A 27,569-nucleotide genomic window follows, 5' to 3' on the forward strand; every position below is an offset into this window, starting at 1 on the left:
CAATACAAGCCTACCTCAAGAAACAAGAAAAATCTCAAATGAAGAACCTAACCTTACATCTAAAGCAATTAGAGGAAGAAGAACCAAAAAAAACCCCAAAGTTAGTAGAAGGAAAGAAATCATAAAGATCGGAGCATAAATAAATGAAATAGAAACAAAGAAAACAATAGCAAAGATCAATAAAAGTAAAAGCTGGTTCTTTAAGAAGATAAACAAAGTTGATAAACCATTAGCCAGACTCATCAAGAAAAAGAGGGAGAGGACTCAAATCAATAAAATTAGAAATGAAAAAGGAGAAGTTACAACAGACACCGCAGAAATACAAAGCATCCTAAGAGACTACTACAAGCAACTCTATGCCAATAAAATGGACAACCTGGAAGAAATGGACAAATTCTTAGAAAAGTATAACCTTCCAAGTCTGAAACAGGAAGAAATAGAAAATATGAACAGACAAATCACAAGTAATGAAATTGAAACTGTATTAAAAATCTTCCAACAAACAAAAGTCCAGGACCAGATGGCTTCACGGTGAATTCTATCAAACATTTAGAGAAGAGCTAACACCCATGCTTCTCAAACTCTTCCAAAAAATTGCAGAGGAAGGAACACTCCCAAACTCATTCTATGAGGCCACCATCACCCTGATACCAAAATCAGACAAAGATACTATAAAAAAAGAAAATCACAGACCAATACCACTCATGAATATAGATGCAAAAATCCTCAACAAAATATTAGCAAACAGAATCCAACAACACATTAAAAGGATCATATACCATGATCAAGTGGGATTTATCCCAGGGATGCAAGGATTCTTCAATATATGCAAATCAATCAATGTGACACACCATATTAACAAATTGACGGATAAAAACCATATGATCATCTCAATAGATGCAGAAAGAGCTTTTGACAAAATGCAACACCCATTTATGATAAAAACTCTCAAGAAAGTAGGCATAGAGAAACCTATCTCAACATAATAAAGGCCATATACAACAAACCCACAGCAAACATCATTCTCAATAGTGAAAAGCTGAAAGCATTTCCTCTAAGATCAGGAACAAGACAAAGATGTCTACTCTCACCACTATTATTCAACATAGTTTTGGAAGTCCTAGCCACGGCAATCAGAGAAGAAAAAGAAATAAAAGGAATACAGATGGGAAAAGAAGAAGTAAAACTGTCACTCTTTGCAGATGACATAATACTATACATAGAGAATCCTAAAGATGCCACCAGAAAACTACTAGAGCTAATCAGTGAATTTGGTAAAGTTGCAGGATACAAAATTAATGCACAGAAATCTCTTGCATTCCTATACACTAATGATGAAAAATCTGAAAGAGAAGTTAAGGAAACACTCCCATTTACCATTCCAACAAAATGAATAAAATACCTAGGAATAAACCTACCTAGGGAGACAAAAGACCTGTATGCAGAAAAGTATAAGACACTGATGAAAAAAATTAAAGATGCTACCAACAGATGGAGAGATGTTCTTGGATTGGAAGAATCAATATTGTGAAATGACTATACTACCCAAAGCAATCTACAGATTCAGTGCAATCCCTATCAAATTACCAATAGCATTTTTTACAGAACTAGAACAAAAAATCTTAAAATTTGTATGGAGACCTAAAAGACCCTGAATAGCCAAAGCCATTTTGAGGGAAAAAAATGGAGCCGGAGGAATCAGGCTCCCTGACTTCAGACTATACTACAAAGCTACAGTAATCAAGACAACATGGTACTGGCACAAAACAGAAATATAGATCAATGGAACAGGATAGAAAGCCCAGAGATAAACCCATGCACCTAAGGTCAACTAATCTATGACAAAGGAGGCAAAGATACACAATGGAGAAAAGACAGTCTCTTCAATAAGTGGTGCTGGGAAAACTGGACAGCTACATGTAAAAGAATGAAATTAGAACACTCACTAACACCATACACAAAAATAAACTCAAAATGGACTAGAGACCTAAATGTAAGACTGGACACTATAAAACTCTTAGAGGAAAACATAGGAAGAACACTCTTTGACATAAATCACAGCAAGATCTTTTTTGATCCAACTCCTAGAGTAATGGAAATAAAAACAAAAATAAACCAATGGGACATAATGAAACTTAAAAGCTTTTACACAGCAAAGGAAACTATAAACAAGACGAAAAGACAACCCTCAGAATGGGAGAAAATATTTGCAAACAAATCAACGGACAAAGGTTTAATCTCCAAAATATATAAACAGCTCATGCAGCTCAATATTAAAAAAAACAAACAACCCAATCCAAAAATGGGCAGAAGACCTAAACAGACTTTTCTCCAAAGAAGACATACAGATGGCCAAGAAGCTTATGAAAAGCTGCTCAACATCACTAATTATTAGAGAAATGCAAATCAAAACTACAGTGAGGTATCACCTCACACCAGTTAGAATGGGCCTCATCAGAAAATCTACAAACAACAAATGCTGGAGAGGGTGTGGAGAAAAGGGAACCCCCTTACACTGTTGGTGGGAATGAAAATAGATACAGCCACTATGGAGAACAGTATGGACGTTCCTTAAAAAACTAAAAATAGAGTTACCATATGACCCAGCAATCCCACTACTGGGCCTATACCCAGAGAAAACCATAATTCAAAAAGACACATGCACCCCAATGTTCATTGCAGTGCTATTTACAATAGCCAGGTCATGGAAGCAACCTAAATGCCCATCAACGGATGAATGGATAAAGAAGATGTAGTACATATATACAATGGAATATTACTCAGCCATAAAAAGGAACGAAATTGGGTCATTTGTAGAGAGGTGGATGGATCAAGACTGTCATACAGAGTGAAGTAAGTCAGAGAATAACAAATATGAACGCATATTAACACATATATGTGGAACCTAGAAAAATGGTACAGATGAACCAGTTTGCAGGGCAGAAACAGAGACACAGATGTAGAGAACAAATGTATGAACACCAAGTCGGGAAAGTGGCGGGGGCGGGGGTGGTGGTGGTGGTGTGATGAATTGGGAGATTGGGATTGACATATATACACTAATATGTATAAAACGGATAACTAATAAGAACCTGCTGTATAAAAATAATAAATTAAAAAAACCACAATAATGCTGAAATTTAAAAAAAATAGAACCAGAAATGACAGAAGTTATGGAATTAGTGGATAAGAATTTTTCAACACCTATTATTAGTTCAAGAGAAAAGAAAACAATAAATAAAATGAGGAAAGAAATAGAGACTACATAAAAGAAATGAAAAATACCACTGTATGGCCCTAACAACAAATTACGCAACACAGTTGAAAGATCAGTGAACTTGAAGACATAGAAATAAGAACTATCTAAAGTGAAGCATAGAAAGAAAAGAAAGGGGGAAAAAGGAACAGAGCCTCAGTGACCTGTTGGGCAATATCAAGTACACTACCATACATGTGACTTGGAGTACTGGAAAACAGTAGGAACAGAAAAGGATATTTGAAGAAATAATGGCAAAAAATTCACCATATTTAATGAAGACAATATCAACACACCCAGATCAAAATGTTTGATGAACCACAAGCAGTATAAACACAAAGAAAACTATATCAAGACACAGCATTAATAAAATTGCTGAAAACCAATGAGAAAAAGGACGTCTGAAAAGAAGCCAGAGAAAAAGATCATTATGTATATGGAAGCAAATATAAGAATAACCATTAACTCTCTTCAGAGACAATTCAAGACAGAAAACAATGGAATTATACCTTTAAAAGTACTAAATGAAAAATGTTTCAATCTAGAACTCTATACCCAGTGGAAGTACCCATTAAAAATGAAAGCAAAGAAGAAATTTTAAAACAAACGAAAGCTGAAAAAAGATATATCACTTGCGGGCTTCCCTGGTGGTGCAGTGATTAAGAATCCGCCTGCCAATGCAGGGGACACAGGTTCGTGCCCTGGTCCCGGAAGATCCCACATGCCACGAAGCAACTAAGCCCGTGAGCCACAACTACAGGGCCTGTGCTCTAGAGCCCGTGAGCCACAGCTACTGAGCCCGTGTGCCACAACTACCAAAGCCCACATGCCTAGAGCCCATGCTCCACAACAAGAGAAGCCACCGCAATGAGAAGCCCGTGCACCACCGCAAAGAAGAGTAACCCCCACTTACTGCAACTAGAGAAAGCCCATGTGCAGCAACAAAAGACCCAACGCAGCCAAAATAAATAAATAATAAAATAAATTATATATATATATATATATATCACTTGCATTACAAGAACCATTAAAGGAGGTTCTTCAGATTGAAGAAAGATGATACCAAGTGGAAACAGATCTACACAAAAGAATTAAGGGCATGGAAATAGTAAGCATGTGGGTAAACATAAAAGACATTTTAAAAATTTAGGGAGTTCCTTGGTGGTACGGTGGTTAGGACTCAGTGCTTTTACTTCTGTGGCCCAGGTTCTATCCCTGGCCAGGGAACTAAGATCCCACAAGCTGGGCTTCCCTGGTGGCGCAGTGGTTGAGAGTCCACCTGCCGATGCAGGGGACACGAGTTCGTGCCCTGGTCCGGGAAGATCCCACATGCCGCGGAGCGGCTGGGCCCGTGAGCCATGGCCGCTGAGCCTGCGCGTCCGGAGCCTGTGCTCTGCAACGGGAGAGGCCACAACAGTGAGAGGCCCGCGTACCGCAAAAAAAAAAAAAAAAAGATACATATCGTAAACCCTAGAGCAACTACTGAAAAAAATAAAGAAATATAATTAATAATAGGAGATAAAATGAAATACTAAAAATAGTCCAAGGTGAGCAGGAATAAAGAAGTAAAAATGGATAGGACAAGTAGAAAACAAATAGCATGGTGGTTGGAACTTAAACCTGACCATATCAATTGGAATTGTCTCTTTTTGGATTTTGCCTATCTTTCTATTGGAGAGGTTGTCTTTTCATGTTGATTTGCAAGAGCTCTTTATATAATAAAATATAAATCCTTTGTTATATATGTTTTCTGCCTTTAATGTTATGCTCAGGAAACCTTTCCCTGACCAAAATAGATAGCACTTTGATAAGGAGATGAGATTAGTATAAACTTAAACACTGACTCAGAAAACTGAAAATAGAATTTCCATATGATCCAGCAATCCCACTCCTAGGCATATAATTCAAAAAGATACATGCACTGTTCACAATAGCCAAGACATGGAAACAACATAAATGTCCATCAACAGAGGAATGGATAAAGAAGATGTGGCACTTATATACAATGAAATACTACCCAGCCATAAAAAAGAAGGAAATAATGCCATTTGCAGCAACATGGATGCAACTAGAGATTATCATACTAAGTGAAGTCAGAAAGACAAATACCATATGATATCACTTATATGTGGAATCTAAAATGTGGTGCAAATGAACCTATCTATGAAACAGAAACAGACTCACAGACATAGAGAACAGACCTGTGGTTACCAACGGGGTAGGGAGGGGGAGGGAGGAATGGACTGGGAGTTTGGGGTTAGTAGATGAAACTATTACATATAGAATGGTTAAACAACAAGGTCCTATTGTATAGCACAGGGGACTATAGTCAACATCCTAGGATAAACCATAATGGAACAGAATATAAAAAAGAATATATATGTATATAACTGAGTCACTTTGCTGTACAGCAGAAATTAACACAACATTGTAAATCAACTACACTTCAATAAAAAATAAATGAGAAAAACGTAAACACTGAGAAATAAAGAGCTGTATTTAGAAAATAAATATTGCATAGGTGAGTTTAGCTATAAAAGGCACTTAAGGGAATCAGAACATAAGGTAGAAAGAGTAATTCAGGATCAAAACATTGAGTGCTATCTTAGTCTATTCAGGCTGCTATAACAAAATACCACAGACTAGGTAGCTTATAAACAACAGAAAGTTTTTGCTCACAGTGGGAAAGGCCAAGGTAGGAGTAGGGAATTAAGAGGTAGAAACTACTATGTATGAAATAAATAAAATACAAGAATATATTGTACAGCACAGGGAATATAGCCAATATTTTATAATAACTATAAATGGAGCATAATGTTTTAAAGTTGTGAATCACTATGTTGTACACCTGAAACTTACATAATATTGTAAATCAAATATACCTTGATAAAAAGAAAAAAATGTTATTGCTCACAATTCTAGAGGCTGAAAGTCTGAGATCAGGGTGCCAGCATGGTCAAGTGAGGGCCCTTTTCCAGGTCTCAGACTTCTTGTATCCTCACATAGTGGAAGGGGGTAGGGAGTTTTGTGGGGTCTCTTTTATAAGAGCATTAATCTCATTCACAAGGGCTCCACCCTCATGACCTAATCACCTCCCCAAAGTCCCACCTCTTAATACCCTTTGGGGACTAGGATTTCAACATATGAATTTGGGGGGACATGAACATTCAGACCATAGTAACTGCCTTGATTATCTGATGAATAAGCTTGATCTCCATTGGGTAGCCCAAAGGCAACGCATTAAAGGTTGTTGTTTGAAGAAATGACACCATCAACATTGGGCTTAAAGGAAGCAAATCTTGTTGAAGATCAAAGTGTGTGGGACTGACTGGGGGAAGCGGACGGTGGAGAGAGATCTAAGTTGGAGACCAGTTAGTGTGCTTTTGCAGTAGTTCAGACAAGTAGTGACTAGGATATCCACCTAGATAATGAATAAGGATAAGAACTATATGACTACTGTAAAAACCAATAGCCTCAAGCTTCTTTCAGTTCTGGGTTTTAGACAAATTGAATCTGAAGCACCAACATCCAAATAGGAGATATTGGATAGGCAGGTTTTAGAGGTGGTCGGGTTAGAGAAAGTTTGGGAGTTATTAGCACAGAGGTAATTATTGAAATCACAAGAGTAAATGAAGTCACCAGGGGAGACTTGAGTACAGCAGAACCTTGTAGATTTCTAGAATGTTGGACTCATCCTTCCAGACTCAGACTAGTCATGTCCTCTGGGGAGCCTTCCGTGATCACCACCTGCCTGTCCCCACCCCCGGCAGATGGGGGACTTAGGAGTCCCCTCTCGGCTTGCCCCTAATAGAGTATCTTTTACACTTTATTATTGTTGAGTATTTTCTTCTTTGTTTTTCTTGAGGTTCTAGAAGGGAGATACCAAAATTTATCCAACTTTGTGTTCTCCTGGACTATAGAAGGCTCTTGAAAAATGTTTGCTGAATTTAATCAAAATCTATGTCTTGTTGCTTTCCCCAAAAAAGAGATCCTTTAACATTTCTCTCCCCACCTCTCAGCCAATTCTGTTACCCCACTCAGCCAGTTATCTATTTGGGGTTATAATCTCCTTCCCTCCCACTGCAGTTCAGCATCTTCTTTGATTTCCAGGAGAGAATGGAAAGCATTACTGTTTCTTTTGAGAGATGGCATTACTGACAAAAAAAGGTACCCTCTCGATCCCAGATTCTCTATCCTCCTCAATTTGTAGCTCTAGGTTATAGTTGTGTAGGGAAGGGAGATCTATATATCCCATCCTGGAGTGCCTGGGATCCTGAAGAGAAAAGATTTTCTAGCTGAGTAAACCTATCTGCTAATTTCAAAACAAGCTGGAGTCTAGGGACAAGATAAGTCGCAAACATTGACCCCTCACAGTACCACCTAGTGGACAATAAGAAACTAACACATGGATTCTGAGCCTGTGAGGGTAAAAGGCCAATCCTAAAATAATTCACTTCTGGATCCCTAGAATCTTTGCTATTTACACAATAGGAGAGAGGATTCATCTGCAAGGAGGAAAGAAATGATAAGTAAATAGTAATATAGTCTCAGGATTAAAAAGAAAGCCAGGGGCTAATGTATTTCACCATAAGCAATAAGGGTCCTTGAGGAAATAATTAAACTAATATCCTTCTATTCCACCCATCCCAAATATAAAGACCAGAAGGAAAGTGTGTGTGATGCTTCAGCCCCTCAGTGTTGATTTCATCAGTGGCTTTGAAATTTATTTTCCTGCAAAGGTAAGGAAAACATCTTACATTCTAACCCAATACTCATATAGTATATACCTGAAACAAAATTATCGTGAGACATATTTACTCTTATTAAGCATCAGTCTCTGCTCTCTTATATTCTACTTAAGAAACAGTACTGGTCACAAGTTTCTAAATTGATTTCATTACCCACATATAGAAAAATACTAACCTATGTGCAAATTTTCATTTGCACATAAGTTAGTGTAATATTAATCAAGTAATTAACGTTGATTTTATGTAAGAAAATGTGCCCCTACAAAATTGAAAGCAAATTGGGACTTCACTGGCAGTCCAGTGGTTAAGACTCCTCGCTTCCACTGCAGGGAGTATGGGTTCAATCCCTGCTCTGGGAACTAAGATCCTGCGTGCCACACGGCCAAAAAAAAAAAATCAAAATTGAAAGAAAATTTACCACATACCTTTCATGCTGCCAAGCCTTTGCACATACTTGCTCCCCACTACTTGTCTTTCTTGAGATGCCAGTCATGGTCTTAATATCCAACTTCACCATTAAGGCTCGCCATCCCCGCACTTAGAATAAACAGTTTTTCTTAGCTCTCCCTCAACTCATTGCTGATACCTCTACCACAGCACTTAATTAAATCTGACCAGTGCTTAGTGATTACATGACTTAAGAGCTTCCTTAAATGAAGGTTCTACAATGTGTAGAATTGTGTAAAATGTGTTCCTAATTTCATCCCTCCAGACTAGTGCAATGATTGATGGGACCCAAAAAATATCAAAATAAACTTTAACCAAGCCACTAAAGATCCAGGAAATTTAAAGGTTTACTGTGGTAAATACTGTGCTTTTGCAAAGCAAATAATCTCTCCCTAATAATGACTTTTAAAGTATAGATTCCTCTATAACAACTGAACTTACAAAGCATCAAATACCTACTTATAAGCCAATTAAATCTTATTTAAGGGACTTCCCTGGTGGCGCAATGGTTAAGAATCCGCCTGCCAATGCAGGGGACACGTGTTGGAGCCCTGGTCCGGGAAGATCCCACATGCTGTGGAGCAACTAAGCCCGAGAGCCACAACTACTGAAGCCCGCGCGCCTAGAGCCCATGCTCTGCAACAAGAGAAGCCACCGCAATGAGAAGCCCACACACTGCAACGAAGAGTAGCCCCTGCTCGCCGCAACTAGAGAAAGCCCACGCGCAGCAATGAAGACCCAACCCAGCCAAAAATAAATAAATAAATTTGTATTTAAAAATCTTATTTAAAATCTTTATAATTGCATAGGGGTCTTTCTTACACAAGGGAAGTTGAACTTTTGGTCTCACACTGAGGTGCCCAATCAAGTTCTCAGTAACTGCTCAGATGTGCAAGGCATACATTTTCCCTTGTCTTCTGTTTCCCCACATAGCTTGTGTCTTCATTCATTCAGCCAAACATTTGAGAATTCACTATATTGGGCACCGGGTTGCAATGATAATAAACACAATCCCAATGCTCGAGGAGCACATGATCTAATAAGGAGGAGAAGGGCTAACAAGAAAACAAGTGACAATATAATATAGTAAATGCCACCACAAATGTAAGCGTGGAGTGTTAAGGAAGCAGGTTAAGAAAGACACCTTAATTAATATTTGAGAGTAACAAAAGTCTTCCCAGAGAAGATAACATTTAAGCAGAGATCCAAAGGCTAAGAAAGAGTTGATTAGGGAGAAGGGGACAGGAAGAGTATTCTAGGCAGAGGGACCAGCAGGGGCAAAGGACTAAGGCTCAGAGAATATGGCTCATTCAATGAAATGAAACTTCAGTAGAGTTGAAGCAGTTTGACTAGAGTTAAAAGAATGGCAAGAAAAAAAAAAAAAAAAAAAAAAAAAGAATGGCAAGAAATGAGGCCAGATTGGGTGGAACCTTAAGAGTCAGGCTAAGAACTAAGGTTGACTTCTCCTCCGTGGGTTTCTATTCTGGCAGCTGGCTAGAAAGAAAGATTATGACAAGTGAAGGTGTGGAAATCAGAGGGTATGCGAAAGTTAAGTGACAGCTCTTTTTGGCTGTAAATTCCTCTTCCTGTGTCATTAGTTTGCCCCACAATGCCATTTTGGGATGGCATCTGAGAAGGTAAAATTTCAGAAGAGCTGTCCCAGGAATTCCCTGGTGGTCCAGTGGTTAGGACTCGGCCCTTTCACTGCAGTGGCCCGGTTCAATCCCTGGTGGGAGAACTAAGATCCTGCAAGCCCTGCGATGCGGCCAAAAAAAAAAAAAAAAAATTAGGTCAATGACCTTCAGAAGTAAACAGTAAGGGAGATACTAGGGCCCCACTGCTATGCAGCACAATAATGATGATACGTGTAAATTAATATCAGATTAAATTTGTTCTAAGTTTCATTTTATTATATCAATAATTTCTATTCACTGAAGTCTGAGCAAACGTGTACAGAAGTCAGTGTTGCTAATTTGGTGATACACATTATTTTTAAAAATCAAAAAGAATATTACTCTCAATACTTATCTTCCTGTGCCAAACTGAAGGGGATAAAACACCTACTAGAAGCTGAAAAGAAGAGAGGCAAAACATGTTGTCTACTTGAGTTTATTCTGTTCTTTAAAAAAAAAAAAAAAAAGAGGTTAGGGATGGAGGGGGAAATAACCCATAAACACTGTGAACAGGAACCAAGACTCCAAGACTTGGGCATACTCCCCCTACCCTCAACCTCAGTTCTCCAAGAGACTCCCACCCACCCAATTTTTTTTTAAACAAGACACCCAAATCAGCAGCAAAGGTACCTGGGATAGTCACTGAGATTTTGAACACTGGGAATGGGAGGGAGAAAAGTCCAAAAAAATAGGAGTTGGGAAAAAAAGGGAAGGAATGAGGGAGAGGCTAGGCTCTGGAGGACGGAATTGGGCCATGAGAGGTGAAAGTGAGCCAGTACGGGGGTACCCCTTCTGACTGCTGCTGCCCACATTCCCCAGGACCCCAGAGAGCCCCATGGTTTGTTCTGCTGTCCATCCTCTATTCCCCAAAGGCCTCACAGGCCCAGCTCCAAGTCCTCTAGCTCCTCCTCCAACGCCCTCCTCCTCGCTAGCTTCTCCAGCTGCTCTTTGCTGGGCTGGCTGATTTCCCCAGCCTGGATCCGCTGCTGCAGCTCTTCCACCTGCCGAAGCTTCTTCTTTAGGTTCTTTATCTTCTTGGCCTTCTCAGCGGTGGCAGCTGAGTCAGGCTGGTCGGAGGCAGCTGCAGGCGCTGCCCGGGAGGCCTGTGGGGCACTGGGGACCTGGGCTGTCTCTCCCAGGGACACCTTCTCGAGAGTCCGGCTCAAGGCCTCCGCCTCCCCTTTCTCTTGCTGCTGCCGCCTCTTCTCCTTCCGCTTCAGGTTGCGTTTGGCTGCCTTGGAGAGGCCTGGTTCACCACCTTCCGGCCTGGATGGGGTGACCGGAGCAGTGGCCTCCGGGCTCAGGCCGGGAGGCAGTTCTGGTTTACTCTTGAAAAACTTCACATACTTGTTCTCATACCTGCGGGGAACAGTGTCAAAGAATCACTGACTTTTCGAGCCCTTTTCCTAACCTTGTCATTTATTTCACCCTTTTCACTTTCCTGCTTCCTTCCTCTGCCTCTGGCCCCTCCCCAACTTTCCTCTGCTCTGCAGGTTGTAGGATCCCTAGGTCCTAAAGCTCTGGATCTCTGAACGCTATTTACAGGTTCTGCTGAACAGAGGCCATAGCAACAGGACTTGTCAGTCACTTGGTTACTCATCCCTCACTCATCCCTGAATCCCAGCCCCCTCCTTCCCTTTCCTAGGATCCTGGGATCAGGAAATTCTTCCCTGATCTCATAGGCACACATGTTCTTTCTTGCTGTAGGGACCCCATTTAATACTCCCTCCTCACGCCTAACCACGCACACTGGGACCTCCTCCTGGGGCACATAGCCTTCTTTCACCCTCCGCTGCTTTCGCCAGGTCCCGTCAGGTCGCTGTGTTGAAGCGATGTACTTGCCTGAAATAAGGGAATTAAATTAGAGAGTTACTCTTTCTAATTTTCAAAGAGCCCCCAAGGTGAAAGAATGCATGAATGCACACAGCATCCCCCAGCACCTTCCACTAAATGCATCCATTAAGGCATTCTTTTCTCATATCAACCTTCAATCCCACTCTCATTATTTACTGAGTGCCTATAAACTGTATAATACACCATCCCTGCCCTCAGGGAGTTTCTACTTTTATAATCTAGTTGGCAAGACAGGGCAGGCATAGAGGAAGTTTAAAAAAAACAAAACAGCATGAGGACATCAAAGGACAGTACATGAATAAGAGGCTAAAAAGGGCAAAAACAAGAATCATAGGAAGGAGAAATGACCAGGGATGTAGAAAAGGGGAAGTTTTATTAAGGTGGATGGTGAAAAATAGGTCAACTTTCAGGAATCCATACTGTAGATATAAAAGCACCAGTACACAGGCTATATGTAAAGATGTTTGCATTATAATAATGTTGTTGCATTATTTAAATTGGCAAAAAGCTGAAAGCAACTTGAATGACCATCAATAGATGAGTGACTAAATAGACGTGGGTCATCCACATGATGGAACACCGTGCCGTTATGAAAAAGAATGTTAGATACAGATGTACTGACCTTGAATGGTACTCATGATATACTAAGTGAAAAAGCAAGTTGCAGAATAATGCGTAAAGATCCTTAAACTTTTTTCAGAATCCCCCATATGCTCTTATTTTGTAATATTATGCATTTCACTGTGCAATCTTTTTTAAAAAAATCACATCCGTTAATCTCATCAGAAAACCCTTTACTGAAAAGCTGTCACGCTTCCAGTGGCAGTTACAAGTTTTCCAAAATTCTAATTTCCACTTGAAGGCTTGAATCTTATCCCTGGCAACAAACACTGAGAGTTGTTTTCCTTGAAATGACAGGCTCACTTCTTTCATTTTTCAGGAAAATGTCTATCAGGTACTCAGGTCTGAATTACTATAGTTTGTCAGTGGTTCCTTCAAGGAAAAATAGAGTTCCATGAAAAGGAAGCTTGTTTAGCTTACAACTCCAACAACTGCGCCAGTGCTTTTCCTTGAGACACCACTTCAGTGTGCAGCAGTGTTTCATGCTTACTTCCCATTGAATTCACAGAGAACTCTAAAAAGATGTTTAATTTTCAGTTATAAGATGAGTAAGTTCTGGGGGTATAAGGTACAGCATGGTGACTATCGTCAGCAAAACTGAACTGTATACTTGAAAGTTGCTGTGAGAGTAGAGTTTCAGTGTTCTCACCATAAATCAATGAAAAGGTAATTATGTGAGGTAAAGGATGTGTTAACTAACCTTATTGTGGTAAACCTTTCGCAATATATATGTGTATCAAATCATCACCTTGTACACCTATAACATTGTACACAATGTTAAATGTCAGTCATATCTCAATAAACCTGGAAAAATAGATAAAAAGATGTGTATTAAAGAGCCAGGGTTTAATAAAATTAATAATTTTTATTGCATCATCAAGGATACTCTTAAGTGAAACTGGCATTATTTACTGCAAGCATGTGGCAGTGAAGAACACAATGACCAGTACGGTTTGGTGCCACCACCTTGATTAATGCTAAGAGGCCAGCAGTTTTACCCACCATTGCTTTTGTACCCTCAGTGCAAATGTCAACCCAGTAAAAGGGCAAATAACATCTCAGTATATTATCAAAATAGTTATGCTTGCAGACCTCCTGATAGGGTCTTAGGGAACCCCCAAGGGTCCTGGACAACATTTTGAGAACTGCTGGTGTAGAGGGTGCTCCCACTCTTTTGGGGGCAAGGAGCAGCACTTAGAGGTCCAGACAGTTTGTGTATAGGGGCGAAGAGAAAGGTGTGGAAGGACACATACCAAGATACCAAGACTTTAATGCTGGTTACCTTAAGAGGGATAACCTGGAAGAAGAGGTGGTAGAAACCATTAAGCTTTAATAACATATTCCTAAAAAAAACACACATATATATTTATATCTTGTGTTAGTCTTGTTTTTCTTTTTTTTTAGTATAACTTTTTTTAGTATAACTTGTTAAAAAAAAAAGGAAAAAGAAGAAAATAAAAAAGGTTAACAAAATAAAAAGTCCAGTCCAGAGCCTCCCAGGGGGATTATATATTGTTACATGAATTGGGTTTTTGTTCAAAAGGCAAATATCATTAATAAATTAAAACTAAAACAAAAAATGTTAATGAAAATGGGTAAGATCTGACAGGCAGAGGGGATGGGAGAAAGAACAAACATGCGCCAAGAAAGGCTTGGATGTGGGGATGGCCTGAGTATGTAAAGAACAGAAAACAGAGGAGCCCAGGAGAACCAGACAGTTCATGATGGGGAATAACATGAAGCTAGGTTGAAAATTAAAAATGGGGCCAGACCTTAGAAAGCCTTAAAAACAAGGTCAAGGAATTTGGAATTTATCTGGTGAATAAAAGAGGGCCACTGAGAATATTGTTTGCTGAGCTGCAACAGTTTAGAGACAAGAGTAAAAATTCAAGAATGAAAAAACAGGGACTTCCCTGGTGGCCCAGTGGTTAAAAATCCACCTGCCAATGCAGGGGACACGGGTTTGAGCCCTGGTCCAGGAAGATCCCACATGCCGTGGAGCAACTAAGCCCGTGCACCACAACTACTGAAGCCCGTCCACCTAGGGCCCGTGCTCTGCAATGAGAAGCCACTGCAATGCGAAGCCCGTGCACTGCAATGAAGAGTAGCCCCCGCTCACCGCAACTAGAGAAAGCCCGCGCACAGCAACAAAGACCCAATGCAGCCAAAAAGAAATAAGTAGATTAAAAAAATAATCATCTTTCAAAAAAACGACTGCAATAATCCTGGCATGAGAGACAGAACTAACTGAGAATGGAAAGGAAGAGAATGATGCCAGCCACGTTACCAAAGGATCAACCTCACTTGGTAATTCACTGACTGGGGGAAGCGTAAAGAGGTTAAAGCCAAAGGCACTTCAACACACTTCGTTTTAGCAATGCCAATCTTGAAAATTTAGCATAAGGAAATAATTCCAACAGGAAAAAACGAAAACAGAAAAAAGAAGAAAGGGACAGTAATCATGTGAAAACTATGGCATTATTTATAAATAGCTAAAAATTAAAAACAAACTTCACATCCAGTTATACAGGAGTGGTTTATAATATAGCCATTAAAAATGACCAAAAAATTTTAATCATTAATATGATATAACGGAATATAAAACATAAAGTTAGGTCTTCCCTGGTGGTGCAGTGGTTGAGAGTCCGCCTGCCGATGCGGGGGACACGGATTCGTGCCCGGTCCGGGAGGATCCCACATTGCCGCGGAGCGGCTGGGCCCGTGAGCCATGGCCGCTGGGCCTGCGCGTCCGGAGCCTGTGCTCCGCAAAGGGAGGGGCCACAACGGTGAGAGGCCCGCGTACAGCAAAAAAAACAAAAAAAAAACATAAAGTTATATACGCTATGATTTATTATTAAATGTTATGCATATTCATAAGTTTAGAAAAGAAGGTGCAATACGAAAAGTTATGTTGGTGATTGGCTTATAAATAACTTTTCCTTTTAAAAATTCCAATTAATGTTGTTGCTATATTGTAGGTTTTTAAAAATCTCATTTTGGGTTTCAAATCCAAGCGGCTTTGAAGACACAAAGGAGAGTGAAATTACTTTTGACCAGGTAAAGTAAAAATTTTATGGAGGACAAAGCATCTTTGTGATCTTTGGAAGATGAGCAGGATTTAGACAGGTGGACGTCGGGGTGTGGTTATGAGGAAAGACGAGAAAGGGAAGTATTTCAGGCTTATAGGACAACATAAACAAAGGGACAAATCAGACTAGTCATTCCCCTACTTAAAATTCTTCCTGGATTCCTGTTGCCCTTAGGGTATTTACATGGAAGATGGAACCACACACAAAGGCCTTCTTGACCCAGCTCTTGCTAGTCTCCAGCCTCTTCACACCCAGTCATTCACACTCTGCTCCAGCCACTGAAATAGTCACAAATCTCACCTGACTGTGTCTTTATTCTCTACGCCTTTTTGCTTTTAAAACAATCTTCCTTTGGCTTGGAATAGACTTTCCTTGATTCTTATCTTAGTTAACGCCTATTGATCTTTAAAGGTCCAGTTCAAGTATAAACTCCTCAGTGAAGTCCTTCCCGACCTCACCAACCCAAACCAGTTTAGAAGTTGCCCTTTGTGCACCCACGGCACCTGGTGTGGCCTTTTATCATGATCTAATGTTTAAAATAATTGTTTGCCTGCTTAAGAGCAGAAACTTTGCCTTTGATCTTTGAAGAAAAGGGCCTGGTCCATGAAAGACTGTAATTAATTCAAATTAATGAATAAATAAAGTTAAGCATCATATTAGGGAATAGCAAGAATCCAGTATATTTTGGCAAAAAGCATATGTAATGGAAAAAGAGACTAGAGGTAAATTAGTCAGAATATGAAAGGTATCCAATCTCCTCTTGAGTTTGGACTCAAGCTTCAGAAGGTGGCAGAACACTGAAGGCCATTAAGAGAGTGCATATGATCTGCACAAAGCATTGCTTTAAGAAGATTAACCTGAAAAATGTGTAACATAAACTAAAGGTAGAAAAAAATGAAAGCAATAGCTGCAATGTGAGAAGACTTGATTTAAATGGTCTCTATAAGTGTTGAAAAGAAAATGAAAGAGAAATTCATTATGAAGAATAAGTAGTCAGGATCTGAAGACTGCCAAGATTTGAATGAGAGAGAGGAAATCATTGTGCTACAGTGGATTTAATCTGGTGCTTTTCACGTTTTCTCTTATTTTTCACAACATCCCTGTGGGCATGTAGTGCATATAGTAATAACATTATTCACACATGGATTTTAAATGTTTATTGAGTACTTGCTGCTGTGGCGGGCAATGTAACAGGAGCTAGGGATACAACAATGAATGAATAAAGCAAGCAAGGGTCTTGCCTTCTTGGAGCATGCATTCTAATTAAAAAGAAAGGTAGACCAAAAAAAAAAAAAAAGAAAGAAAGAAAGAAAGGCAGGGCTTCCTTGGTGGCGCAGTGGTTAAGAATCTGCCTGCCAATGCAGGGGACATGGGTTCGAGCCCTGGTCCAGGAAGATCCCACATGCCGCAGAGCAACTAAGCCCGTGCGCCACAACTACTGAGCCTGCGCTCTAGAGCCTGCGAGCCACAAATATGGAGCCTGCGAGCCACAACTACTGAGGCCCACGTGAAACAACTACTGAAGCCTGTGTGCCTAGAGCCTGTGCTCTGTAACAAGAGAAGCCACTGCAATGAGAAGCCTACGGACCACAACGAAGAGTAACCCCCGCTCGCCGCAACTACAGAAAGCCCATGCGCAGCAAGGAAGACCCAACGCAGCCAAAAATAAATAAATTTATTTAAAAAAAAAAAAAGTCCATAGGAGAAGACAACTTTGTGAAAGTAACTAATTCAATTCTAGACAGGCAGTGTTTTTACATGGAATTAAGGAGAAAGGGACAATGCTAGAAACATACATTTAAGTACACTGCAGAGATTATAGTTGAAGCCTTAAGGCTAGTAAAGATGGCAAAGGCGTGGATGGACCTAGATCCTCTCATACAGAGTGAAGTAAGTCACAAAGAGAAAAACAAGTACCATATATTAACGCATATATGTGGAATCTAGAAAAACGGTATAGATGATCTTATCTGTAAAGCAGAAATAGAGACAGAGACGGAGAGAACAAATGTATGGAAAACAAGGGAGAAAGGGCAGGGTGGGTGGGATGAACTGGGAGATTGGGATTGACATATATACAATACTATGTATAAAATAGATGACTAATGAGAACCTACTGTATAGCACAGGGAACTCTACTCGGTGCTCTGTGGTGACCTAAATGGGAAGGAAATCCAAAAAAGAGGGGATATATGTATACATATGGCTGATTAACTTAGCTGTACAGCAGAAACTGACACAGCAGTGTAAAGCAACTACACTCCAATAAAAAAATTAAATAAATAAAACACAGCAAAAAAAAAAAAAGAAAAAGATGGAGTGTGAGAAAAGATAGGGCAGAAGCTTCTTGAATGGCCATCCTAGCTGGAAGCCCTCAGAGATACAAATAGCCCATTATCACAAAGGAATACCTATTTTATGTTATCTGGTTTCAGTCTCTGGCCTTGATGGTATCCAAGGGTACAGTCAAAAAGAAGGGAGAGGTTTGCTGATTCCTAACCCTAGAAATAAAAACCATGGGCAGAATACCATGATTTTCAGCAGCATCTTTGAGAGAACCAGAAACTAGAGGTTAGAGACTGCTACTATAAGAACTTTGTAAGCTTTGTTATTTCCCCACATCTGCTATTTTGTAATCCTCAATCTATTTCCTTAAGCTGAAAAGGGCTTTGTTTTCAGGGGTGGCAGGAAGACAGTGAAGAGACAACACAGCAAGGCTTGAAAGAACTCCAAGGGGTTAGGTGGAAGTGACTCTTAAAGGTGTGCTGAATCCCTGGGGCCTGTTTCAAAGTTAAGAAAGGAGATCTGGGTCACAGATCCGAGCCTGAGGATGACCTGAGGGCCAACAATTATAAGACTTAGATGTGGTTTCTTTTTTTTTTTATTAGTCATCCAGACATGGTTTCTAACATAGAGAAAATATTAAAAAGAAGATCCAATCTGGAGGAATGACCCTGGAAAAACAGTCATGATTATTTTCCTCAAAGAAGAAAAGGTGTCAGCAACACTAGGAAATAATCCTTAGAAAAAAAGGACCAGGACAGTACTACTCCATGGAGACAAAAAGAGTTTGAAGTAACGGCAGGTGATTAACAGTATTAAATATTACAGAGAGATTAAGGAAAAGCAGAACTGAGTAGGAAAAGGTTATTGATTTTGGAAATTTGGAAATCCCTAATTATGTTCAAGAATACAGCCTCAGACAAGTAGAGTGGTCAGAAGCCAGACTATAATTAAGTGCAATGAATGTTTATTGAAAGCCTCCTATGAGAAAAATACTATATGAAGTGCTACAGGGATTATCAAGATCAGTAAAATGGCCCCTACTTTCAAGAAATTTACAGTTTAAGTAAGGAAAAAGGTGGGCGAGTTAGGCAAACAAAGAATAAGACAAAAGTATAAATGTCTTAGGTATCCCTAAGAGACACTGACACATAACTAATAGGAGATTTCAAGAGAATAAATAACCACACCCCATTTGATGGGGGAAGGTGACAGGAAATTAGGAAAATCTCAGGGACTTGGCCTCAAAGAGTAGGAAGCAGTAGTAATAATAACAACAGTAAATCAGTGGCTGATATTTTTGCAGGCAGAGAAAGGAAGGGAAAGGGCATTCTAAGAATAACAACAAGCAAAATGATGGCAGTGTAAAACTCACAGTATGTTAAGAACAATTAGGAAAGAATGTTTATTAATGAGTGGGTACTTTACACCAGGAACTTTACATACACTACCTGACTGAATCTAGACAATAGGTAGATTATTATGATCTACAGCTGAGGAAATAGCCTTCAAGAGGTTGAAGATATGTCCAAGATCACAAAGGCAGCATGTAGCTGCAGTCTGAACTCAGTCCTGACGCCAAAGCTTACATACCAGAACATTCCTATTCAACCTGTTTTATACTATACTGCCCAGTTTCACTAAAGGGTTTAGGCAGAGATATAGTATGTGATGATACTGTATTGAAAAGTGGTTTGTGCTCATATTAGAGAGGAGTATCTTAAATGTAAAAGTGAATGGTCCATATGTAAATTTGAGAGTCAATTCCAAAAAGATAACAGCAGCTACCCTTTATTGAGTGCTTGCTTCATGACAAGGATAGTACTCAGTGTTTTTTTTTTGTATATATATATATATATATATAATTTTTCTTTTTTAAGATTTTTTTGACATGGACCATTTTTAAAGTCTTTATTGAATTTGTTACAATATTGCTTCTGTCTTATGTTTTGGTCTTTTGGCTGCGAGGCATGTAGGATCTTAGCTCCCTGACCAGGGATTGAACCCGCATCCCCTGCATTGGAAGACGAAGTCTTAACCACTGGACTGCCAGGGAAGTCCCTGTTTATATACATTACTTCATTTTCACAACTCCATGAAGGATTATTCGTTTCACAGATGATGAGAAATTTAATAATTTGCCCAAAGTTACACTGTCAGTAAACTGCAGTAGAATTCGAATCCAGGCTGTGGGTTCCAAAGGCTGTGCTTTTTACACCACTATTGTGTATTGTGTTATAAGTGAAGAAGAATACCAGAAAGTTCAACCTCACTAGTAATCAAAGGAAATACAAATTAAAACAATAAAATATCATTTTTACCTATCAAAGCAGTAGAATTTTTAAAGATCAGAATACCAGTGCAGTCCAAGAAGTGATGAAACCGGTATATTCATATACTGTCAATGGTAAAACCCTTCAGAAAGCAATGTGGGGGCTTCCCTGGTGGCGCAGTGGTTGAGAGTCTGCCTGCCGATGCAGGGGACACGGGTTCGTGCCCCGGTCCGGGAAGATCCCACATGCCGCAGAGCGGCTGGGCCCGTGAGCCACGGCCGCTGAGCCTGCGCGTCCGAAGCCAGTGCTCTGCAACGGGAGAGGCCACAACAGGGACAGGCCCGCGTACCGCAAAAAAAAAAGAAAGAAAGAAAGCAATCTGGCTAACTAAGAGAGAGAGTATAAGGTAGTCCTAACATACAGCAGCATTTCCTAAATATTGTTATGTAATAAAACACTACTTCTGTAAGATATTGTAACACTACTTCTGTAAGGTTACCCCCAAAAAATTGTTAAATAAGTTTGAGAAATTCTGGGTTAAACATAGGAAAAAAATTTTTTGTTCTTATCAGCAAGACTTAAATGAGTTATGTTCTCGTTCATGTGAATATTCCAATGGAAATGTGGTTTACAGTGTTTCCCAAATTTATTTGACCACAGGAAGCTTATTTTTATTTTAGTTTTTTATTTTACAGCACATCTCACAGGACTACTAAGTGTTCTGAGAATCATACTTGGGGAAGTACAGCCATTCGGTATGATCCAAATTATGTTAAATAGATATGCTATATATATGCAGAGAAAGAAAAACTAAAAGGAAATGTAATTGTAGTTATCTTTGGGCTCTGCAATTACCAAATATGCATGGGACTTATATTTTATACTAGTTATGAAAATATTTTCCAAGTTTTCTACAATCAATATAAATTAATTTTATAATTACATAAAAATAAATAAAAGTTTGTATCCTCCAATCCAGTAATTCGACTTTTGAGAAATCTGTCCTAACAAAATAACCCTAGGGCTTCCCTGGTGGCGCAGCAGTTGAGAGTCCGCCTGACAATGCAGAGGACACGGGTTCGAGCCCTGGTCTGGGAAGATCCCACATGCCGCGGAGCAACTAAGCCCGTGAGCCACAACTACTGAGCCTGCGCTCTAAAGCCTGCGAGCCACAACTACTGAGCCCATGTGCCGCAACTACTGAAGCCCGCATTCCTGGAGCCTGTGCTCCGCAACAACAGAAGCCACTACAGTGAGAGGCTCGCGCACCAGAACAAAGAGTAGCCCCCACTCGCTGCAACTAGGGAAAGCCCGCGCACAGCAACGAAGACCCAATGCAGCCAAAAATAAATTAATTAATTTTAAAAAAGAGAAAATAATCCTAAATGCAGACAAAAATTTATGCACAAAAATATTCATAGAGTTCTTATAACAAAAATTCTGGAAACAATCTAGAAGTCCAATAACAGAAGAAAGGTAAGAGAGGGTGTATGCCCAAATAATAAAACACTCTGCCAGTATTTTAAAAGATGTTTTCAAAGAGTTTTTAATAGCAAAGAAGAATACTTATGTCGTGAGGTTAAATGAAAAGGCAACACATAAAAATGTAAATAGCGTCTGATTAAAAAATGTTTTAAAAATGCACAGAAAAATAGAGATCAGAAGGGTATATGCCAAATTGAACAGTGGACAAATTTTATTGAACAAAAATTAAAGAATTAAATTTGTACTTAAGGAGCAGTAATCTGGTAACAGTGTGTCAAATGAACTGAAACAGAGAGAGACAGAGGTAGGACAACTGTTTAGGAGGTCACAGCAATATTTGCAGGATAAAGGAAACTAGAATTTTATCAGGCACTTAGACTGACTCAAGTACTCTGCTTGATACTTTACACATGTAATCTATTCTAATCCATAATCTTTATAACAGTAATAATTACAGAACTATTTCTTGGGTACTTTCTATGTGCTAGACATGTACATTATTTCATTTAAATTTTAATTCTCACAATAATCCTATGTTGTAGGAGTTATTATTCCTATTTCATTGATGAGAAAACTAAAACTTGGATTCCCTAGGCTTAAAATTCCCAGGCCATGTAGCTAACAAGCATTGAAGATGGGATAAGGGTAACAGCAGAAACAGAAAATGATACTTTGACAACTGGAGGGTGGGGGGTAGAAGAGGGAGTAAAAGACAATGCAAAAACAACACCCCACTTCATTTTGTTAATAACAACAAAAACACCTAGTGCTCTGATCTTGGTTTCCCACACCATTCTTAAGTAAAAGGAACAAGGGCTCCTTAGAGAAATAGCTGATTCTAGGACTGGGCCAGGAAATATGCAAGATGAGCCTGGAGCAGCTTCTAGTGCCAGAAAGTAAGAAAGAGCTAACAAAACAAAACAAACAAACAAACAAAAACCTACACTGATGGGGATATGTCAAAGGGACACAGGGCCAACTAAAAGAGCTCCCAATGTTCAAAGCTGAAACATTTGAGCAATAAAATAAATAACCCGAAGTTCATATTGATACACATAACTGACTGAATAAATAAATGGCAGAAAAAAATAATAAATAAATAAATAAATGGCAGAGAAGAGACAAATCTGTGCAAAAGAATTTCAAATGATGTGTATAAATACTCCATCCTTAAGGAAGGTAGCATAACTCCCCACTCTTTAAGTGTGGGCTGTGAATAGTGACTTTCTTAAGAGTACAAAATGGAAAGGAGAAGGGGAAAAAAGTAACTTTACAGTGGAGAAACTTTATAAACACTACCTCAGTCAGGAGATCGTGGTAAATATCAAGAGTAAAAAAATCTTTGTGATACTATGTATCCTCAATACATAGTATATGTACTATGATGAAAACCTCACTTTACTTCTATGGTCCTCCCCTAAAAAACACATAACCCCAGTCTAATCATGAGACAAACATCAAATTCCAATAGAGGGGCATCCTACAAAAATAACTGACCAATACTCCTCAAAACTGTTAAAGTCATCCAAAACAAGGAAAGTCTGAGAAACTGTCACAGCCAATAGGAGTTTAAGGAGACATGAGAACTAAACGTAATATGGGATCCTGGAACAGAAAAAAAATTAGGTAAAAACTAAGGAAATCTGAATAATGTATGGACCTTAGTTAATAACAATGTATGAATATCGGTTCATTAATTGCAATAACGATACCATACTAATGTAAGATGTTAATAACAGGGGAAACTGAGTTTAAGGTATATGGGAACTGTATCATTTTCTCAATTTTTCTATAAATCTAAAACTGTTCTAAAAAGTAAAGTCTATTTAAAATAAAGAAAGAGAGAAATGATGCAATAAGCTGATCTTGGGTTGGCTAGAACAACGGTGCCTTTAACAGAAATAAGGAAGGAAAAACTGATATTGATTATGGTCAGACTGGATTTAAGGTGTGACAGTATATCCAAGAATGAAAGCTACTCACCAAACAATTAGAACTGACAACTCAGGAGAGAGGCTAGTGCCAGAAAGAAACCATTTTGAAGAGTTAAGGAACAGGGAATTCCCGGCAGTCCAGTCCTTAGGATTCGGTGCTTTCACTGCTGTGGCCCAGGTTCAATCCCTGGTCAGGGAACTAAGATCCTGAAAGCCGCAAGGCCAGAAAAAAAAAGTTAAGGAACAAGTAAGCAGTGAGGAAATGGAAATAGTATGTGTGGACCTGATATTCAAGAAATCAGGCTATGAAGAGGAAAGAAACAGAAATAACAGACCTTGATTTCTCAATGAAACAGAAAATGAGGCCATCTGCCACAAGAAGGGGAATTAAAAGGGAAAGTCACCGAGAGCTGAGAAAGATAGGGGAAATAGCCATGGTAGAATGTAAGCAAACCAACAAAGAAGAATTGGAGAAAAGCTGTGATCTTGGCAGAAGTTAACATTAAGTTATATTATACTGAATGTGCTACTGTCTGTGCCTTTTCTCTAGCCATGTGCTGTGGCCTAGAAGCTGAAGCCAAGAAAACAGTTGATGGGTATGATTCAAGATAACAGAAGTGCTTGCTTAGTATTGAAGATCAAAATGAATGAGGAAAGCAATGAGGATAGTGACTGTTCACAGAGGTCTAGCAGGGTAGCATCAAAAGTAGTCATGAAGGGCTTCCCTGGTGGCGCAGTGGTTGAGAGTCCGCCTGCCGATGCAGGGGACACGGGTTCGTGCCCCGGTCCGGGAAGATCCCACATGCCGCGGAGTGGCTGGGCCCGTGAGCCATGGCTGCTGAGCCTGCGCGTCCGAAGCCTGTGCTCCGCAACGGGAGAGACCACAACAGTGAGAGGCCCGCGAACCGCAAAAAAAAACAAACAAAAAAGTAGTCATGAAGATACTGGTAGACTCAATGAAATGGGAAAGGTCAAGGACCAGAGAACCTAAGGAGGGCAAAAAGCTGATTCTATGGGCATGTGGAAGTAAAAAAGGTGACTGGGTAAGGAAGCTAAAATAAGTGATGGGGAACACCTGAAGGGGGAAGCAGTGTCATAGGTGATGTCCTATGTGGTAGGATATGTAGTAGGTCCAGATTGTAGTGATTCTAATGTGTGGCTGGTTTGAAAATTCAAAGGAAAGTTAATGGTCTCATGCTGAGGAACTATACAATAAGAGTATTCCAAAGATGCTGAAGACACTGAGAATGAGTGGAGACACTGAGAAACAGAATAAAAGAAAAGAAAAAAGAAAAAGATATGCTACATCAGGGTCCTTGTGGGCAGTGAATGGGCAGGTTTTAGAGAAAATGCTATAATTGCATGGCAGTACCTTCCATGAGACTTACAGTGACAGTGGTAGATCAATGATCTGGAAGTAGTAAGAGAAAGCAAAAAAGCAGTGTGATTCCTTCTCTTCCACACAGTCACAGAGAACAGAAGATACCTCTTGGTGGGAGGGTAGGGTGAGATGTGATATCTGGATGTCCGTTAAATCAGTTTAAAGAAAACGATTAAGAATAAAGAGAAGTGTACTGGACAATGAGTATCCAAAGCACACATTAAAAGAAGCAAACTAAAGAAGTACCTACTATGTAGAGAGCAAGAGAATAGGTTGTACCACTTTGAAAGGTGAGGTTGCAGAGAAGTAGCAGAGACTTGGGTTGTCATTAGATACCATAGGAGAGGTGGGTTGAGATGTAAGTAACATGGAAAACAAGCAAAGCAAGAGGCATAAAAGGTACATTTTAAAACAGACCGCATGTACCAAAGCACACACACACTGTCACTTCTACAGAATACACATACACAATGAGGGCTACAAAAAACAGTAATACTTTGCCTTGCACAGCGTTTTATAAATTGCTTTCACATATACTATCTTATTTGACTGTCACTGGGTAGATATGCACATTTTTCTGAAGGTGGGGAAATTAGGATGGGCTACAGCCAAAATGAAAATCTTCATTTTCAGTTTTCAACACATAAACCTCACATACACAACAGATATTTCAGCATTTCAGTCAGCCAGGTTGGAAAATCTTCTCTGATCAGAAGGCACAGTGGGTTCTGTAAACTTGTCACACGGCTTGAGAGGCCACTAGACACCTTCTTGTTCACCTTCTACCACCTTAGATCCCTCAACTCCCATCACCATCGCCAGAGAAGGTACAGAAGGGTGGTGCCATCAAGGAGAAAACTCTAGCTGAAAGTTGTATTAGGTCCCTCTTCCCTTCACACCTCTGTACCTCAGTGACCCAACAATGAAAATAAGGGAGAGTGGAAAAAAGAACTATGTAGCAATGAGGAGGTCTCCAACAAATATAGCTTCAAGAAAAAGAATTTAAACGGGGCTAGGGTAGGGCAGAAAGCAGGCACACTGAGAGATGGGGGAGGGGGAGGGGAAGAGGGGGAGAGCAGCAATTGGAGGGAACTGTGTAGGAGCCCCCAAGCCTGAAAAACCCAAAAGAGATATGGCAGCTCCAACTTCTGGACGAAAGCTAAGAGCCCGTGAGGGTCCTGGAGCAAGGTCCAGCATTGAAGGACCCCACGGTTTGGGTGACCGGAAGCGGAGACCCCCCAAACACGAGACCAGAAGGGGGCGCAGGTGACACCCCGTAGGAGAGAATGAATGGGGAAGGCGGTCCGGAGGGCGGGGCAAAGGAGGGGCCCCGGGATGGGCGGGGCACAGACCCCTTTCCAAGTCCGAACCCCTACCCCGAGAGCCCGGGGAGAAGCGGCTCCACATCTCCCGCACTCACCGCCGGTCTCATCAGTTACATAGGGAGTCGCCATCTTGAAAACGCAAACCACTTCCGGCGTGAGCGGGCTGGGGTCCCGCCCCCCTCCCCACCGGAAGTGGAGTCCTGATCGTAGCAAGCCACCATTTTAGTCTTAAAGGAAGAGTGCACCATTTCACGGACTGCAGTGAAGGAGGAGGAATGGGGTAGAAGCTGAAGACTCTAAAAAATAAGAGCTGTGGGCTCTTTTACTGCCACTGATAGCATTAGTGAGCGCCTGCTGCGTATACAGCAGTTCTCTGGGCGCCGAGAGAAGTTACGAGGCACAGCCCCTCTCCTCAAGGCACTCTTCGACTGTCTAGGACCTGCGGGAGAAAAGGGGGCAAGGCCCACCTGCATCCAGAAAGGGCGGGGGGCGGGGGGCGGCTAATAAATGAGGAAAAGAAGAATATTCAGGCCCTGGCCTTCATCCAGGTCCCAGAGCAGCTTGGGGACATAGGACGGGACAGGCAAACTCCGGGAACGCACTGGGGCGTACCAATGTTGGGGGCGAACGCAAGACCCCAACTAACCCTCTCTTAGAAGGTGGGGAGGTCGAAATCGCGTGCCGATTGCCCTTGGACGCTCAGCTCAACCCTCTGGACGGAGACTCGAGAGAGGGGAGTGCAAGGCCGAAGGCGCTGCCGGTCGGTCACCTGTCCCCGCAGCCTCAGGGTTGCCGGCGGCTTCTACGGCTGAGGAGGCGCGGCGGGCCAGGCTGGGCGGGCAGCCCGGGCCTGGCCCTGCCCCTGGGGCGGCCCCAGGGACTCGGGCGGCGAAGTGACGACGGCCCAAGTCTGCTCTGGCCTTCGACCCGGGAGCCTTCTCGGGCTTCGCCCCAGGGTCAGAGGGCAAGGCGAAGGCTTCTGGGCGGACCCAGTCAGTATTCTAATTAACCTCATCCAAGTCTCTGGGCGCTGGGGATCGATATCGGGGCAACGCGCCAATAATCTGAGCCGTACAGTCACTCCCTTTGCAGCCCTACCCTGCCCCGTGCCTCCCTATTCTTTAGAGGAACCCAAACGTTTTCCCTCCCCCGCTCTTTCAGCAGCTCTTGTTCCTTCTGGGCTAAGTCCTGCTAAACTCG

The 27,569-nt window shown here is 40.7% G+C and overlaps 1 protein-coding gene across 2 annotated transcripts; it reads right to left on the reverse strand.

Annotated features, from left to right (window-relative positions):
- Positions 1–10,571: 10,571 nt before the first annotated feature.
- Positions 10,572–27,132, reverse strand: PYM1 (PYM1 exon junction complex associated factor). Of its 2 annotated transcripts, none has more exons than XM_022571912.3 (3): positions 26,465–26,658; positions 11,873–11,966; positions 10,572–11,483 (listed from the first exon to the last, which is right to left on the reverse strand). In XM_022571912.3, exons 1-3 carry the CDS (start codon positions 26,496–26,498, stop codon positions 11,000–11,002), a joined length of 612 nt encoding a protein of 203 aa, XP_022427620.1. In that variant the 5' UTR covers positions 26,499–26,658; the 3' UTR covers positions 10,572–10,999. The 2 variants fall into 2 exon arrangements, 1 of the variants encoding a protein (XP_022427620.1); XR_016394957.1 differs by lacking the exon at positions 26,465–26,658 and adding an exon at positions 27,016–27,132 and having other exon boundaries at positions 11,464–11,483.
- Between the last annotated feature and the right edge of the window lie 437 nt (positions 27,133–27,569).

This window comes from Delphinapterus leucas, chromosome 11, assembly GCF_059928025.1.
Source record: "Delphinapterus leucas isolate spDelLeu-1000000601 "Yukka" chromosome 11, BTC_Dleu_Yukka2, whole genome shotgun sequence".
Classification (NCBI taxonomy): Eukaryota; Metazoa; Chordata; class Mammalia; order Artiodactyla; family Monodontidae; genus Delphinapterus; species Delphinapterus leucas.